The sequence below is a fragment of the Tuber melanosporum genome (assembly GCF_000151645.1).
Source record: "Tuber melanosporum whole genome shotgun sequence assembly, scaffold_35, strain Mel28".
NCBI classification, from domain to species: Eukaryota; Fungi; Ascomycota; class Pezizomycetes; order Pezizales; family Tuberaceae; genus Tuber; species Tuber melanosporum.
The window spans coordinates 61,384-77,654 of NW_003299030.1; the positions used below are offsets into that span (position 1 = coordinate 61,384).

Sequence of the window (16,271 nt, forward strand, 5' to 3'; positions counted from 1 at the left end):
CACAAGGATTGCAAGTGACAAACTACAAACGAAAGTAGGCGAAAGAATCAAACAAAAAACACGAACACTATTACCAAAAACCTACTTCGTGGCAAGGGAGGTTATCCAATTCACATCAACTGAGGAAAGGGAAATTGAGAAGGCAAAAGAAAGAGAGACAAAACAATTCAGGCAATTAGAGAATCATTAAAGGAGGGAAAAAAGGAGATGAAAGCAATTGCTCAGGGTTTATGCCAATGGAAGGATGGAAACATGTGGTACGACGGAAAACAAGAGATTCTGGAAAAAGAAGAGATAAGGACAGACGTCATGCAACAATACCATGATATCTGAACGGCAGGACATAGAGGAATGGCTAAAACCATAGAATTCATCACGAGGTCATTCTATTAGCCAGGACTGCGTGAAGATATCAAACGATATGTCAAAAACTGAGACATATGCCAAAGGATAAAAACGGCTAAATACACACCCTATGGATTACTGAAATCAAACGAAGTTTTCGAATGACCATGGGAAACAATTACTATGGATTTCATCACGGACCTACCGACATCAGAAAATTACAATAGCATTCTCGTCGTGGTAGATCATCTGACCAAAATGAGTCATTTCATTCCAGTCAGAAAAGATATCGACACAAGGCACTTTATACAAATATTCTTCCGAGAAGTCTTCCGACTTCACGGCCTCTCAAAGAATATCATTACCGATCGAGGAGCACTATTCACATCAGGACTATAGAAGAAAGTAACCGGAGAAATGGGAATACAAAACCGGATGAGCACAGCATTCTACCAGCAAACGGATAGACAAGCGGAATGGGTAAATGTGATAGTCGAACAATATTTATGGGCCTACATCAATTACCAACAAGATGATTGGTACAAACTGCTATCCATAGCCGAATTCGCATACAACAATGGAAAGCAAGAAACGACTGGCATGACACCCTTCTTCACAAATTACAGACAACATTCACAATGTCAGACCACATATCATACGATTAAAGGTATAATACCGAACAAAACAGATATGGGAAAACTACACGAGACATTACAATACGAAATGAGTCAAGTACAACAACAACAAAAAGACCTATACGATAAGCACCGAAGACCAGATCCGAACATACAACCAGGCGATATAGTATGACTAATACCATGCAATATCCATACAACGCGACCATCAAAGAAATTGAACTACAAGAAAATCGCACCATTCAGAATACTGGAAAGAGTGGGCAGCTGAGCTTATAAACTCGACCTTTCACCCTTGATACGAATACACAACACATTCCACATCTCACTCCTCGAATTACACAACGACAACAAGTTTCTCTGATAAACGATTATTCCTCCTCCTCCGATTGAACTCGACAGAGAACCAGAATACAAGCTCAACGAAATAGTCGATTCTGGCTTCTTCCATGGTTACCTCCAATACCGAGCCAAGTAGACAGAATATTCACCCGAATACGATAAAACTTGGTACTTCACACACAACTTTGAATCTGCATAAGATGTCATCTCAACCTTCCACCAGCGATACCCAGGCAAGCTTGGCCCCGGAAACGATCACAGTCAACCAGGACAAAGGCAAGGAAAAGGCTCCTGCGCCATTGCAACAACACAAGGGCTGGGGGAATAGCCCCAGCCAAACCACACCGACCAGCCCCGAATACTCATTCAAGGGACCAACTGACAAAGAACTAAAGAAAAGAGAAAAACAAGCACAGCATAACGCCATATCATGGACGGTATACTATGATGACTATTGCCAAACACATTTTGGCGACAAAGAAGGCTCGGGATGGTTCCCGAGGAAATGTCGAAAGAGTGGTCCACACCCGGACCACATCCTGAAGCATTGGCAACAATGCTTCAGAAATGCATGCAGGATTCACAAGGCACAGAAAATCTCCGTGGGATTCTACCCGCAGAAGGATGGAAGCAGGAAAGAGTTGGAAGGAGAAGATACCAGGAAGGCATGGGACACGAGGACACGGTCCAGGGAGGGAGGGGCCCAAAACCCCTTGGCAGACATGGAACCGGACGTCAGGAGCCTACACAGGCAAATCTGAGGACTCCGAGAACAACTTGGCCAAGCCAAGGCCTCAATTTCAGCAAACAACAAAATGATCATGGAGCTAAGACAGCTGAACGATAATCAGCGGCACACGATCGAAATGGCGAATCTGACCCTAGAATTGGTAAGGGTCAGATGGAGGATAGCAGACGAAAAGTTCCACAAGCTGAGAAGAACCATGCGCTTGACAGGACGGGAACTATCGAAACTGGGAGAAAAAGCCTGATAGGACTGAGACTTAGGTGGAGAGGAGCTAATATTACGAATATGGCTTAGCGAAAAAAAGGTTTTCACATGACACATGGTTATGAGTCACAGGAATGTTATTGTTTCACACAGATGACTCATTCGAGTCATATGATTTGTTATGTGTAGGATTTGTGATGCTTTCACACATGGCTCAAATATGAGTCATAGGAGTGCGCCTGGCAAGTATACTTTACGAGTGGGCCTTGTGGGTAGGCCTTACGCATATGATTTATGTTTTGCACCTGACCTCATTATGAGGTCATGGGTTTCACGCATATGACTCAGTCAAGTCATATGACTTGTTTATTGTGTTATGATTGGTTTATGAGTTTTGTACAGGACCTCGTTATAAGGTCAAGGGTTTTGAGCATTTGACCACCTTGGTCACATGACTAGTTTGTTATGATTTGGTTTCGCACATGTGACCACTTTGGGTCACATGAATATGGGAGGGAATAACACTATATAAGAAGGCCGATGCGGCCAAGGAGGATAGGTTCTTCACGCTTTGTTCTAAGTACTTTTCCTCCTTTTTTCACTCCGTGTCGGTAGTGAAGATTCAGTGTCGGTCCAATCAGAGCCCTTGATTTCTATCTCATGATAAGCTTCAAGTCTTTAACTTCGATCACCTTTTGGGGGCATCATTGTTAATCCCTCCCCTACGATTGCTGGAAGTTCTTTCTTCCTGTTACCTATCTTTACGATTGTTCGTTTACGTCGCCTCCTCACGGTCGTAATGGCTAAGTAAGCCTCTGTCCCTTCCGCCACATCCACTTTACGTTCGTCAGTGGTTCTGTCTCGTGCGGACGAGAAGAACTTTCGCCCTGGAGGCCAAAGTTTCTCGCCTTCGGCATCATATCTCTGTCCTTTCTCGCTGATTTCATCACGCTGAGAAAGAGATATCTACCTTGTCAGCTGCCCTGGCATCTGAACGCGATACTGTTCGTGGTTTGATCATGATTTTGGCGGCTGAAGCTCCTACGGTTATCCCCTCTTTGCCTGTCCCCTCAGTCACTTCAGTTACTATGGTGGTCTCGGTTGGGAGGAGTGGGCTAGACCCTGAGAATTCTCAGGGTCAAGCGGAGGAGCTCCCTCGGGAGAATGTTGCACCGGCAGTTATCCCTGCCCCCCCTGCAGCTACGGTTGTGGATGGTGGTGTGGGTGGTCCTGTTCCTGATTCATTAGGTTTAGAGGAGGTACTTGCTCCTTGTGTGGGTGGGGTGGATCCTGTTGTGGTGACACCAGCTGGAGTGGTATCACCCCCTTCGGGGAGGAAGGTGCCTGAGTCCTCTGTGGCTGAGCCTATGGCTGGTCGGGGTAACGCCTCTAGTGGCATCCCTGCTGTGGTGGTGGGTGGTGATGAGGGTGGCCCGTTCACTCCTGTTACTAGACCAGTACCTAGGGGTGGGAAGAGAAAGAAAAACAAGAAGCGCAGGGTCAAGCAAGACCAGACCTTACCCGTATCACTTGTTCCCGACTCGGAAGGATCATCACCTTCGCTGGTTTACCGTAGCGAACCGGTGACTACGCAGTCCATAGCGGGGTCGCTACTAGTGGAGTGGGCTGGGGAGTTGGAGGATGAGTTGAATACTTGGGTATGTTCGGTCAACTGCCTGCTGCTTGGGGACTGTCTCGTTCTGGCTGCTTCCGTCGAGGTTTTTGGACTGTACTGCCACTGTGGTGCACCCCCGATTCTCTACGATGGCTTGTACCCCCTTGGCTAGGGAGCCTGCGCCCTGTAAGTTGGCTTTCCCTCGTATCTACGCGCTTGGGCTTTTGGGTGTTTCTTTTGTTTGGCAATAGGGACAGGAGCCGGGGCGGTCAGCGGAGTATCCTGGGATCATTGAGTGGGGGTGCTCAGGTGGGTTTCTATTGTGGAGAAGGTTTTTGAGGGGTCACATTCAGGTGGCAGTAGTGGAATTTTTGTATTTTGTATGGATAACTTGGCTGGTAGGTAGGCTGGGCTGAGGAGGATTTTCTTGACCGATGAGGGCTCTGTATTTAGTGTTCGTATTGGGGCATGGTGCGGGCATGTTTGAGGTACGGGGTTGGAGGTTTAGTTAGTTCGTGGATGGTCGTATCCGGGATGTGACAACCTGGGGGCCCGGCCTCGGGGCTCGTCGTATGCTAATGTTGGCGGTATGAGTTTAAATAAAATTAGATTGATTTCTAAGTACTTTTCCTACTTATTACTTTAATGAATATAAAATATCTTTACGATCTTCATCTTTATTGCAACGTTATTATTACGCCAAGGAAGGTTTTTCACGAAGAGGTATTAGAGAAAGCTTATGATAGGCATTCCCGATAGAAGACAGAGGTCTTGTACTATCGGTAACGTAGGCAGAGGCCTAGCACTATTGTAAGATGAAGAAAGAGAAAGGAAGGAGAAGAGAAGTATCGTTCCCCGTTGCCAAGAACTAACCATCTAAGGAGGGATCGTTGCAGGATACTACTGGCATTAGCGGCATATTACAATTAGGAAGTCGGGCAGATGGATGTCAAGACAGTATTCTTACATCTGATTCTTAAGGAAGAAGTATATATGACGATTCCTGAAGGCTGTATGGAGTATTCGGACATACCATATCTAGATAGTTCATATCCCATCTTGCATCTCTTAAAAGTCCTGTATAATTTAAAGCAGGCACCACATGCCTGGTATGAAAACATCACTAAGGTCTTCCAGGATACTGGAATGTCATAGTTAAATAAGAATCCTAGCTTATTCATCTCCTATGACTGAATAACTGTCATCTCTATGGATAATCTGTTATTATTCACTAAAGCCATGCAGACCATACAGAAAATGAAGATTACTCTATCTATTGCTTACTATATGACTGATCTCAGACTTATTACCCAGCTCCTTTGTCTCCAGATCATTCAAAATCGTGCTCTATACTGTCTGAACCTCTACCAGGGACCATACATAGAGGAAATTCTTACAAGGGAATTCTGACCCCAATGGAGTCAGGTATCCACCTGCCACCATATCAGAATGATGCTGATCTACATGCCTGCCCTGAGTATCAATCAAAGCTAGGTGGTGTAATGTATACAATGCTTAGGACCAGGCCTGATCTGGCATACACAATATCGAGTTTGAGTAAGCAAAATGACAAACCAACCTGCTCCCACCATATCACACTTCAATGAGTCTTCCACTATTTGCGAGAAAAGCAGAATACACAGATTCAATATGAACGGCTTAGTGGTTCTCACACTTTCTTTCCTAAATCCAATTGCTATACCGACTCAGACTGGGCTGGCGAAAAGGACAACTGAAAGTCACCGGGCAGATATGTATTCATTCTCTGTAGTAGAGTGTCACGAACGTGGCTTAGCATGGAAAAGGTTTTCACGTGATACATGGTTATGAGTCACAGGTATGTTATTGTTTTGCGCATATAACTCATTCGGGTTATATGATTTGTTATATGTGGGATTTGTGATGCTTTCGCACATGGCTCAAATATGAGTCAAGGGACATGCGCCTGACGAGTATGCCTTGCGAGTATGCCTTGCGGGTAAGCCTTGCGCATATGATTTATGTTTCGCACATGACCTCATTATGAGGTCATGGGTTTTGCGCATATGACTCAGTCAAGTCATATGACTTGTTTATTGCGTTATGATTAGTTTATGAGTTTCACACATGACCTCGCTATAAGGTCATGGGTTTTGAGCATGTGATCACTTTGGTCACATGACTAGTTTGTTTTGATTTGGTTTTACACATGTGACCACTTTAGGTCACATGATTAAAGGCGGGAAGAACACTATATAAGGAGGCCGAAGCGGCTGAGGAAGATTGGTTCTTCACGCTTTGTTCTAAGTACTTTTCCTACTTATTACTTTAACGAATATAAAACACCTTTACGATCGTTATCTTTATTGCAACATTATCATTACGCCAAGGAAGGCGCCTTACGAAGAAGAGTTAGAGAAAGCTTACGATAGGCGTTCCCGGTAGAAGACAAGGGTCTTGTACTATCGGTAACGTAGGCAGAGGCCTAAAGCTATGGTAAGACAAAGAAAGAAGAGGACAGGAAGAGAAGTATCGTTCCCCGTCGCCAAGCACTAACTATCTGAGAAGGAATCGTTACATGGAGCTATATCTTGGAAGACATAGAAACAAGATATTGTTACGACATCCAGCACCGAGGCTGAATACGTCACACTCACTGAAGCAGCTAAGGAGGCTATCCGGTTGCATGGATTATTCATTGAGTTAGAATCACGAGTTGTCACCAATACTACACCTGATAAACCAAAGGATCATTCCTTTAGGCTCCAATATAGAGTCCAGTCGGAGTCAATCCTAAGCCAGGAGACAAGACCTCAGACCAAGTCTAAATCTACATTCACCTCTTCCAAATATTAACTATTCTATGTCGACAATCAGGGAGCTATCAAGCTCTCCAAAAATCCGCAGTTCCATGCCAGAACCAAGCATATTAACCTCCATTACCACTACATCTGAACCACACACAAGTGGGGAGAAGTCTCGGTTACCTACATACCAACAGCGGAAATGACAGCTGATATACTCACCAAGCCTCTCGTGAAGGAAAAATACTGGAAACATATGCAGGCAATAGGAATGGTGACTACCCAGTAAGATGAGCTGGGCATATTCGTAATTTTCATTTCGTTTAACTTTTTTTCATTTCGCTATGTATACCCAGCACTCTTTTTCCCTGACAAGGTACTTTTCTCTCACTAGGTTTTTGTCCTTCAAGGTTTTTAATGAGGTTGTAGTTGATTTACTGTATCCTATTTGACTTGTTATAGTCGCTAGTACTACAGGGCAGTGGAAGTGTTGGAATATGTGTCCCCTCATTCTTCATTTCTTTGTACGCTATTCTCTTTTAGATTTGCCTAATCTTTATAGAGAAACACACTACTGCACTTACTATGTTGGGTAAGTCATGTGGTAAGAGAGAAATCATGATAACGAACAATACTGTAATGGTGTATGTATATCAGAAGTCAAGTTTATAGTGCATTTAGTTTCTATAAGTAGTGGCGGATTTCCCCCCATTGGCAGGGAACTACTGAATATACTTCATGCAATTTCAACAGTAATGCAAGTAAAGCTTTTGCTTTGTTTAAAGAAACTGAAGTACTCACCTAGCAGCATGATATTCAATACAGTGCAGCAAAAGCTACACAATACAATTCCCAAGTAGCTGTCTAGTTCAAGCTCAATACTTAAGCAAACAAAAGTGTTCTTGTTAATTGGATTACCAATATCCTAGTACCCCACCTTCCACCAAATCATCCATAACTACTAGCCTTAAATGTGGCAAAATTTCATAAAACTGATGCAGTTTTAGACACCTTACGCTCCCGCGATATCATTCTTGCAATTATTACAGCCAGATGTTCTGGTCTTATGCAACCCCTCGATGTGGCAATCAATAAGCCACTTAAGGATATATTACATATCTTGGTTGAGGATACTATAGATCTCTATAAGCAAAGAACAGAGAAGATTTACATGACCATGGGAAAGCAAGTACAATGGAAGAGCAGTGGGTTTTGATTCAAAAGTGTTTGGCAGAAGCATGACATGCATTCTGCTCTACAAGAAGAGACATCATTGTTACCTCATTTCACAAAGTTGGCTTATTACTACCTATTGATGGGTCTTGTGATTCGGAGCTCTCTATCAAGAGCATTCTATCCAAAGATCTTGTAATTAGCAATTAGAAACTACACAATGGAATATCCAGTACTAGTACAGAGGTCGAAGACTGGAGAGCACTGGGAGGGCCTGGTGATGAGGATAATCCTTTTAGGGAAGATTTAGAATGTCTACTTCCTGAAAATGAAAATGAGGACGAGACTGAATTTGTAGATAGAGATCAGTAAACAAATTTCTTGATGATGTCTTAGATCTGCAACTATGGGGTAACACTGCCACACTTTAATTCAACAGACTAGCGCCTGCACGTTCTCGCCAAATAATGCGGTATCATTATGATAATTATTTAGCTTGTTGGCTGGGAAAAACTAATTTTTACTGGTTTGGTAGAACATCCTGTTGAGAAAGTGGCCTACCTGGCCATGGGGATATCCCCTGTATGAGCAGGATATCCCCTCGGCCAACTGAAAATCTTTCCCGGTACGGTGGAGCATATACATGACGAAAAAACGCCAAGGTACAAACTACTGAACTCCTTATATAAGATTCTTAGATTCTCGTTCTAGGCAAAAAGTGGCGGAACATTGAGAGCATAATTTCGTTTGCTCGCACATACACAAGTAGGCATTGACGATTGGCCATATATTCTAGTCCTGGTGCCCGGCGCCCCCATCCGGGACGGACAGGTAAACATGACTGAGTAACTGGGTATATGGAATAACCTCCACAGCGCTGACCACAAAAATGGATTGGGTATAATACCTGGCGGCAGCCCAAAGACCCCATATCGCGAGTCCGTTAGCGCTGGTATGACACCCCTAATACTCGCAATGCTCGTGTCGCACATACAGTAGCACGGGAGACGCGCCGCCTCCCAACGCGAAACCTCGGAATGATGTTTCGCTACAGTAAGCCGGGGGCGTACTTGTACCTCCGTCCTCGGGTTTGGGGCAGATTTTTTCCCGTTCACGCAGTGAATGGTGTACTGACTGTACAGTACCGGTGGCTATGCTCTTTGTGATTAAATTTATGATACTTGTACGAGTACGGATGGAGCTCGGGAGAGAGAAAGGGGAACGAGGACAATTGTCACGGGAGACGGGAATTGACTGTCCTTGAGGGAAGACGAGGAAGCGGAAATTCCTCGTACTATTCTAGGGATATTCAAACCGACCCAGGCTCTCCTTGCGAACGACTGCCCCTGGTGTCGGTCCTTCACCAACATTTCGCTCCCTCCCCGGCTCCTAAAGATCACCTACCCCGAGCACTGGTGACTTACAAGTACAGTATCCACGATCTCGGAACAAACTGCGGCACTAGCCTCGTTACAATATCGGTAGTGGAGCCAGCTCCTGGAGGATGGACAAATATTACAAGGGGTGGGAATTCCAAATACCGGGTATAGTATCTCGAGCACAGGACCGACACTGAGCCCGAGTTACTTGTACTAGTACTGAAAGGTATATCATACTGTCAGTTCACCATACCAGCAACACTAACCCCACCCCCTCTACTCCTATCAAGCCGCACGACTGGAACGATTACCGTCTCATGCTCCAGCAATCCTCAAGGCTATGAAGCCTTGTTCACCAGACTGCCCCCACACCTTTACCAGGGGCGCGAGGGCGTCCACCGGTACCGGTATTTGTCCCGGGCAAGTACCCGAAAACAGGGGGCATATCCCGTATTGGGGGGCTCATATCCGCACAGACTGTTTACCATATTTGTACTAGAGTACAGTACATTCCCTTAATTCCCGTTTTCAGGTACAGTGCTTGCCTAAGACAAGCACTCATTCGGGCCTTAGAAGTACCGGTACTTGTAGAACCCCCCAAACTCGAACGGACTATCAAAGTTCAACATCAGTCTGTGGAATTAAAGAACTTCACCTACCGGTAGACTATCGAGCTACCGTATTACTCTGCGTTACTTAGAGTGGTCAGCTTGCCGCTAGTACTATACGTTAAACTACCGGTACTTATACTCTTACAGTACCGGCAGGAGTCTGCTTCATGGCCCATTGCAAATTTGGAATAAATCACCTTCGCTTAACTCTTTGCGGCTCGGACTAAAGTTCTTTAGAGCTCTTTTCGATCTTGTTGGACGTTTTACTTCAGCTCTTACCTTATCTCAACCTACAAGTACTATCATAGCGGCAGGCGAATCCTTTCCAATAATGCGGCATCTGGATCCTTTGGCCATGGGCCTGGTAACGGAATAAAGCCACTAGTTGCACGGACCCGATGCGTTTGGTCCCGACCAATGAACCCTGTCCAGGAAGCAACAACCTTGTTGATGAAAGGTTTACTTATCATCGGTGAATTCTCACCTGCCTGGTCTGTACAGTACCACACCATTACATGTCTATTTCTGATCCCAGATCTTCCTACTCTTATACCAGTCTGGCCCCCCTCTCTGCGGATACCATAGCGCGATATTGAGAATCCTGCCTAAACACCTTGACACCTCTTACAGAATGCCTAAAGTTATTGTCGTTGGCGCAGGCAAGCAAGCTCTCGTCCGGATGTGCAAGGTGGTATAACAGATTTAGCTAATGGGACGAATAGGTTGGTTTGGTCTAATTGCCGCAAAAACCTACTTGCAAGTAAACCCTGCGCATACACTACTCCTATTGGAATCATCAACAACAATCGGAGGAACTTGGTCCAAGGACCGCGTCTACGATGGTCTAATAACGCATAACGCCGTGGGTGCGCTCGAGATTTCCGACACACCACTGGAAGGCGTACCAACTCCAGAGGGCTACATTCGAGGAGAAGATGTAGCGAATTACCTGGTCCAGTTCGCCAAGAAGTACAACCTTTTAAGTAGAATCGTGTTTGAGGCAGCAGTTGATAGCATCGACAGAGATGCCGATACGAAAGAGTGGATACTGAAGTTGGCAAGTAAAGGTGAAGGGGAGGATGAAGTCAGGTGTGAGAAGTTGATTATGGCAACTGGCTTGACATCAATGCCGTTTATACCTACGGACATTCGTATTATGGACCCGAAAATGGTAGTGTTCCATTCGGCGGAGATGAAGAAGTGGCAGAAAATGTTGCAAACAGACAGACAGGGGGTTGATAGAGTAACTATATATGGCGGGGGTAAAAGCGCTTTCGACGCAGCATATATGTGTGTTGCTGCAGGCAAGAGGGTTGATTGGATTATCAGGGAGTCAGGCCAGAGTGTTAGCGTAAGTGATCTTTAATAATAACAACGAAGCGAGTAAAAGCTAACGAGGGGTAGTCAATGTTCTCCGCAAAAGCACTTGGGAAGACTTCCCCACTGATGGCATCAAAGCGGTTATTCAACGCTTTAAGTCCGTGCATATATGACTCCGAGACAATGACCTCTAAATTTCTGCATGGAACGTCAGTAGGAAGGTGGATAGTAAAGACGTACTGGAAAACATTAAACAACATCATCATGAAGAAACATGGCATGTATACATCCGAGAACGGCCGGAAATTGATACCAGAGCTTGGTGAAATGGGGTAAATGGCATTCTCTCCTTCAGTTGCCTACCCGTAGCTTCACGCCATGCTAACCCCTCGATCAGTGGCTTCTGGTCAGGCTCATCTCCCACAGGAGTAATCTCCCAGCCCGATTTCTTAACTCACCTCCACGCTCCAAACTCCCCAATTACCATCCACCGGACAAGCATAACCTCCATAGAGGGCACAACCATCCACCTAGCGAACGGCACCCCCCTCTCCTCTGATGCACACATATGGTGCACCGGTTGGGTCCGGGATACTACACCCCTAGCCCATGACAACCCAGAATTAGCCCTGCAAGCCGGTATACCAGTACCTAAAGAAAGCTCGCCCGAACACTGGGAAACCCTCGAATCCACCGCCGAGGACAAGATAAAAACTCTCTTCCCGTTGCTATTCACGCCGCCGCCATACAAACCTATCCAGCGGAGCAATACGCCATACAGGCTCTACCGTCTCCTCGCGCCGCCGGCCATGGCAGATATGGGCGATCACAGACTCGTGTTTGTGGGCATGACGCATACTCCTGCGACCGGCATGATTGCGGAATTGCAGGCGCTGTGGGCGACTGCGTATCTGGATGGGCGTATTCCGCTAGAGGGGAAGAATGAGGAAATGGAGAAGGAAGTGGCCGAGGTGAATGTTTGGATGAAGAGGAGGTATTTAAATCTTGGGGAGAAGTGTGCTAATCTTACGTTTGAGTTTATGCCTGTGAGTTTTCCTTCCCCCATTTCTTCCTGAGGCTGCTTGCGTGAACCTGGGCTGAGATTCTGTAGTATTTGGACACGCTTGTTGGAGATTTAGGCCTGAATCGACGGAGAAAAGGGGGGGTTAGAGAGTGGTTCGGGACATATTCCCCGAGAGACTACCGGGGAATAATATCAGAGTGGGTGCGGAAGAGTGAGAAGGCGGATTGGCAGTCGCTTAAAGGGAATTAAGTTAATGTCTTTTTGTCGTGGTATTCCGAGACACTTGTTGCTACTGTACTAGTACTTTTAGGAATGATACCCAGACTATATACGCCGGAACTAGCTGGCCGAATTGTATAACATTTTCTTACTAATACAGCATTACACTTGTACTTCCGCCTGCTATACACTTGACCGAGCCATAATTCATGATTCATGATTTATCTCCTGCAAGGCTGAACCTGCAACTCTAGTTCTAATACGCATCCCCATAAAAATATAAAAATATATAAAAATATATAAAAATAGAACGCCCTAGATATCAAAGAATAGACCATGTCTCCATCAAGTCCTCCCACCACCCGGTGCTCTCCAAGTCCCATCCGCCTCCACCACCCCAGCGGCAGTATAATCCCCCATCCCCCCAGTGCCCCAGTAGCCCACCCGAACATACACCTTCTCCCAACCGCCCGCCGCAGTCCTAGTCCTGTTCCAAGTAGCAGTGCCGGAAACCCCACTGACGCGGAACCTCTCCACGTCGTTGATGACTACGCTAACGCCCTCCTCCCACCCACGGGTCTTTACGTTCTCCCAGAAAAACGTAACGTTGTTGCCCGCGGGGGGGATCTCGGGCGTGACGAGGCGAGGGATGGTGGAGAAGTGGAGGCCGTCTCGGCCGCGGAGGGATTCTGGGGTTTCCACGATGCCGGCGAAACCCCACCTTGCTGTGCCGTTAATGAATAGTCCGACGAGGAGACCTTGGTACAAGAGGCTCATTCGGTTGCGTAGGCGGGTGCCAGGGAGGAGGAGAAGGGCGAGGATGTAGTGGTGTATGCGCAGCGCGGAGCCGGGGATCGCGGCAAGGAGGGAGAGGCCGACGCCGAAGCCGGCATACGTCAGGAGGTATTTCGGCATTCGGCCCGTGAGGCGGAAGAAGTGCGCTTGGAAGATGATTATTACAAGTAGGAGGAGGACTACAATTACCAATGCTGTTATCGCGTTGGGCTGCTGACGGAGGTCGCGGCCAGTTAGGCGGTATATGGGAATTATTGGATCGAGGGTGATGTTGTTCAGCGCGCCGATCCAGAGGCCCGAGAGCCAAAGGAGGGTCTTCTCGATTGTGTGGTAACGGGAGAGGGATAAGGTATAGGCTGCCGCATATTTGTATATTACGAAGGCGCAGAAGGCGGCAGGGAGGAAGCGGGCGAGAGAGATGGAGATTAGGTCATAAGGGTTTGTGGAGAAGGGTGGATCCGAGGCTAGACCTACGTGGAAGAATGTTCCTGTGAAAACGGAGGCGAAGAAGATGGGGATGGAGGTTACGAAGAGGGAGGAGAGGATTGTGAAGAGAAGAGATACGGCGAGGAGATGCCAGCGGAGGTCGTGGCAGTGAGATGTGTTTACCCCTGAGAGGAAGTTGAAGGAGGATGGGAATGTCGCGTCAAACATAATTGAAGAAATCCCGTGGTGTTTTGACGACGGGAAGTAACTTTGTGAACCAGCAAGTGTAAATGCCCCACATCCGCCGTACCGATTGGATATCAGTCCAGAGTGGATGGCGGCAGAGCAGATGAACGAATCTGACCGGTAAACTGCATCCTCAAGTAACCCACCGGCAGAGTTCCCGGAAGGCCCACCGATAACCAACGGTCGATATGCAACGATCTGCTCGCCAACCGCACGCGGGTTAAGTACGTTGGTCCCTAGACAGCCAGCAGGACATCGAAACGATGCTGTGGAGTTAGCGAATGGTCGGCAATACTCGCCGTCGATCCCACATAAGTTATTCTTCGACCTATACACCAGTCATCAAACGGCAATATTCTCCGAGAAACATTGCAGGTAATCCACGGAAACAAGAGAAAACATTGGACGAATTGGAAAAATAAAAGGGGACTTACCACAATACCGAGGCGCAGCTAAGGAAATAGGGATCCTGCCCATTCACCTTGGAAATAAACCTAGAATTATGGACAACAGTGATGAAAGTTGTCAACCAGGTGAACCAGAAGAGCAGCAGCAGCACTAGCTGCCATCTCCTCCGCTTCAGAGGGCCACGGTAGAGAAAACGTAATGGTAGATCCTGCCATTTGGCGAAGAACGGCGTGAAAGTAACGTCTCTGGGTGGGTTAGGACCTTGCATCCATCGCCATATAATCATGCATGTTGGGGCCCGAGGGGTCGCAGTAGGCGACAGCGGCGTTTCAGGGGCATCATCTTGTGGTTGGAGTTGCGAAGAAGTAGATGGTGTTGGGGTTCGCTGAACAGTGATGGATGGCGGAGGAGATGGTGAGTGTGGAGTCATGGGTGGATGGGGGGGGAAGAGAAGGGAGGGGTGGAAAAGAAAAAAGGAAGAAATCTATGGCGGTGGGGGAGGGGGTTATCTGCATTAGCTTCCCAACATTACTTGAGTACAGTGGTTGTTTGGATAGTTTGGTGGGGGAAATACAGCCCGTGTGATAACTTTAATAGTGAAAGAATCCAGTCGGCGTTGCAGCCAGGACCAAACTTATGACAGACTCACGTGGCGGCCAGCGGACTCCGGTAACTTAGCGCACAGCTTACATCCGTCTCAGGCACAGTTTCAGTTTAACCCTAACCCACGCCACGACACCCTCCTGCCCGAGCATGATACCAAGTAGTTATGGACAACGACCAGATTTGCTCGAGGAGTTGTTTTTTTTGAATGGAAGGGATGGGAGATGAGCGGGTGAAAAATGATGCTCTAGAGAAGTTGATTCGCGGGGAAGTCGGTGGTTGGTTGGTTTGAGTACAATTGACGGACAAACGATTACCGGTATTTTGACAGGAGGATTAGAGAAGCACGAGTGATTGGTTGTGTGGGGCTTACTCCACCACTAGCAGGTCCTTTTTCCACCCAAGTGTGCTCCAAATTCTTCTTGAGAGATAATAATACAATACAAAGAATGCATCACAACCTCATTATAATGGATTGGCATTCCTTAGGGTCTCACAAAGTCTCCGATCAGGGGAAGGGTATGGTAAGATTTTTTTTTGGGGGGGGGAGGTTTGGGAAGAGGTGATATTTTGCTTCAACATTGCCCCTGAAAATTTGCGCAATTGCGAACTACGGTATCCAAGTCCAGACCAGTCCATTGGCGACGTGGTCCCACTCCACTGTATAAGGGCCCAGAGCTCGAACCCAAGTGATGAGTGTGGTCGCATAGGAAAGAGGGTGGTATAGATCATGGGGTATCCGGCGGACTGTCAAGCAGCGAAGAGTTTAAAAGATTAGAAACATTAGAAGGTTGATCCGATTTGAGAGCAAAATTATCGTTTCTTGCAATGTCGAAGAGACTTATGGGGATGAAGCAGAATGAAAATATTTGAACGTAGTCAGGGCGGAGTAAATCAGTAAGGGGCTTTGGGCACAGAATACATCTAGTTCCGGATGAAGGACAAGACCTTTCCAATACGAGATAGCTAGAAGAATGTACGTATGATATTGGTAAACTTTGTCAAATGGAAGAATTTGATGACCTCATTTGCTTCCGAGTAATGTGCAAAATATAGCATTAGTGTTGGGGCGAGCTGCGATAAGCCTGTACCCCAGGATGTGAGGTGGGGTTAGAGCCGGCGGGCGGGGGAGCAGCCCTGACTCCAAGACGATGATACCTATCGCATTATGACTGGGAATATTAGACAAATTATTGCTCTTGGAGGGTCCAATAATTGGCCTAAATTTATTGAACTCAAGTATGAATTTCCGTGCCCTAGTTACCCTCCCGATGGCCCTAGAACTCCATAGAAATGAACTTGGCAGAAAGGAAGCCAGTGTTGCCTTGGTGATAGAAGGTAGTGTAAAATGCCAAAGTCCCATACCAACCTCCATTTCACCAACTGGCTTCCTTG

The 16,271-nt window shown here is 46.6% G+C and overlaps 1 protein-coding gene; it reads right to left on the bottom strand.

Moving 5' to 3' along the window:
* Nucleotides 1–12,743: 12,743 nt before the first annotated feature.
* Nucleotides 12,744–14,828, bottom strand: GSTUM_00007316001 (uncharacterized protein; the record flags this gene model as incomplete). XM_002839333.2 has 2 exons in its annotated part: nucleotides 14,300–14,828; nucleotides 12,744–14,193 (listed from the first exon to the last, which is right to left on the bottom strand). The coding sequence occupies exons 1-2, from the start codon at nucleotides 14,701–14,703 to the stop codon at nucleotides 12,744–12,746; spliced, it is 1,854 nt and encodes a 617-aa protein (XP_002839379.1). The 5' UTR covers nucleotides 14,704–14,828.
* Between the last annotated feature and the right edge of the window lie 1,443 nt (nucleotides 14,829–16,271).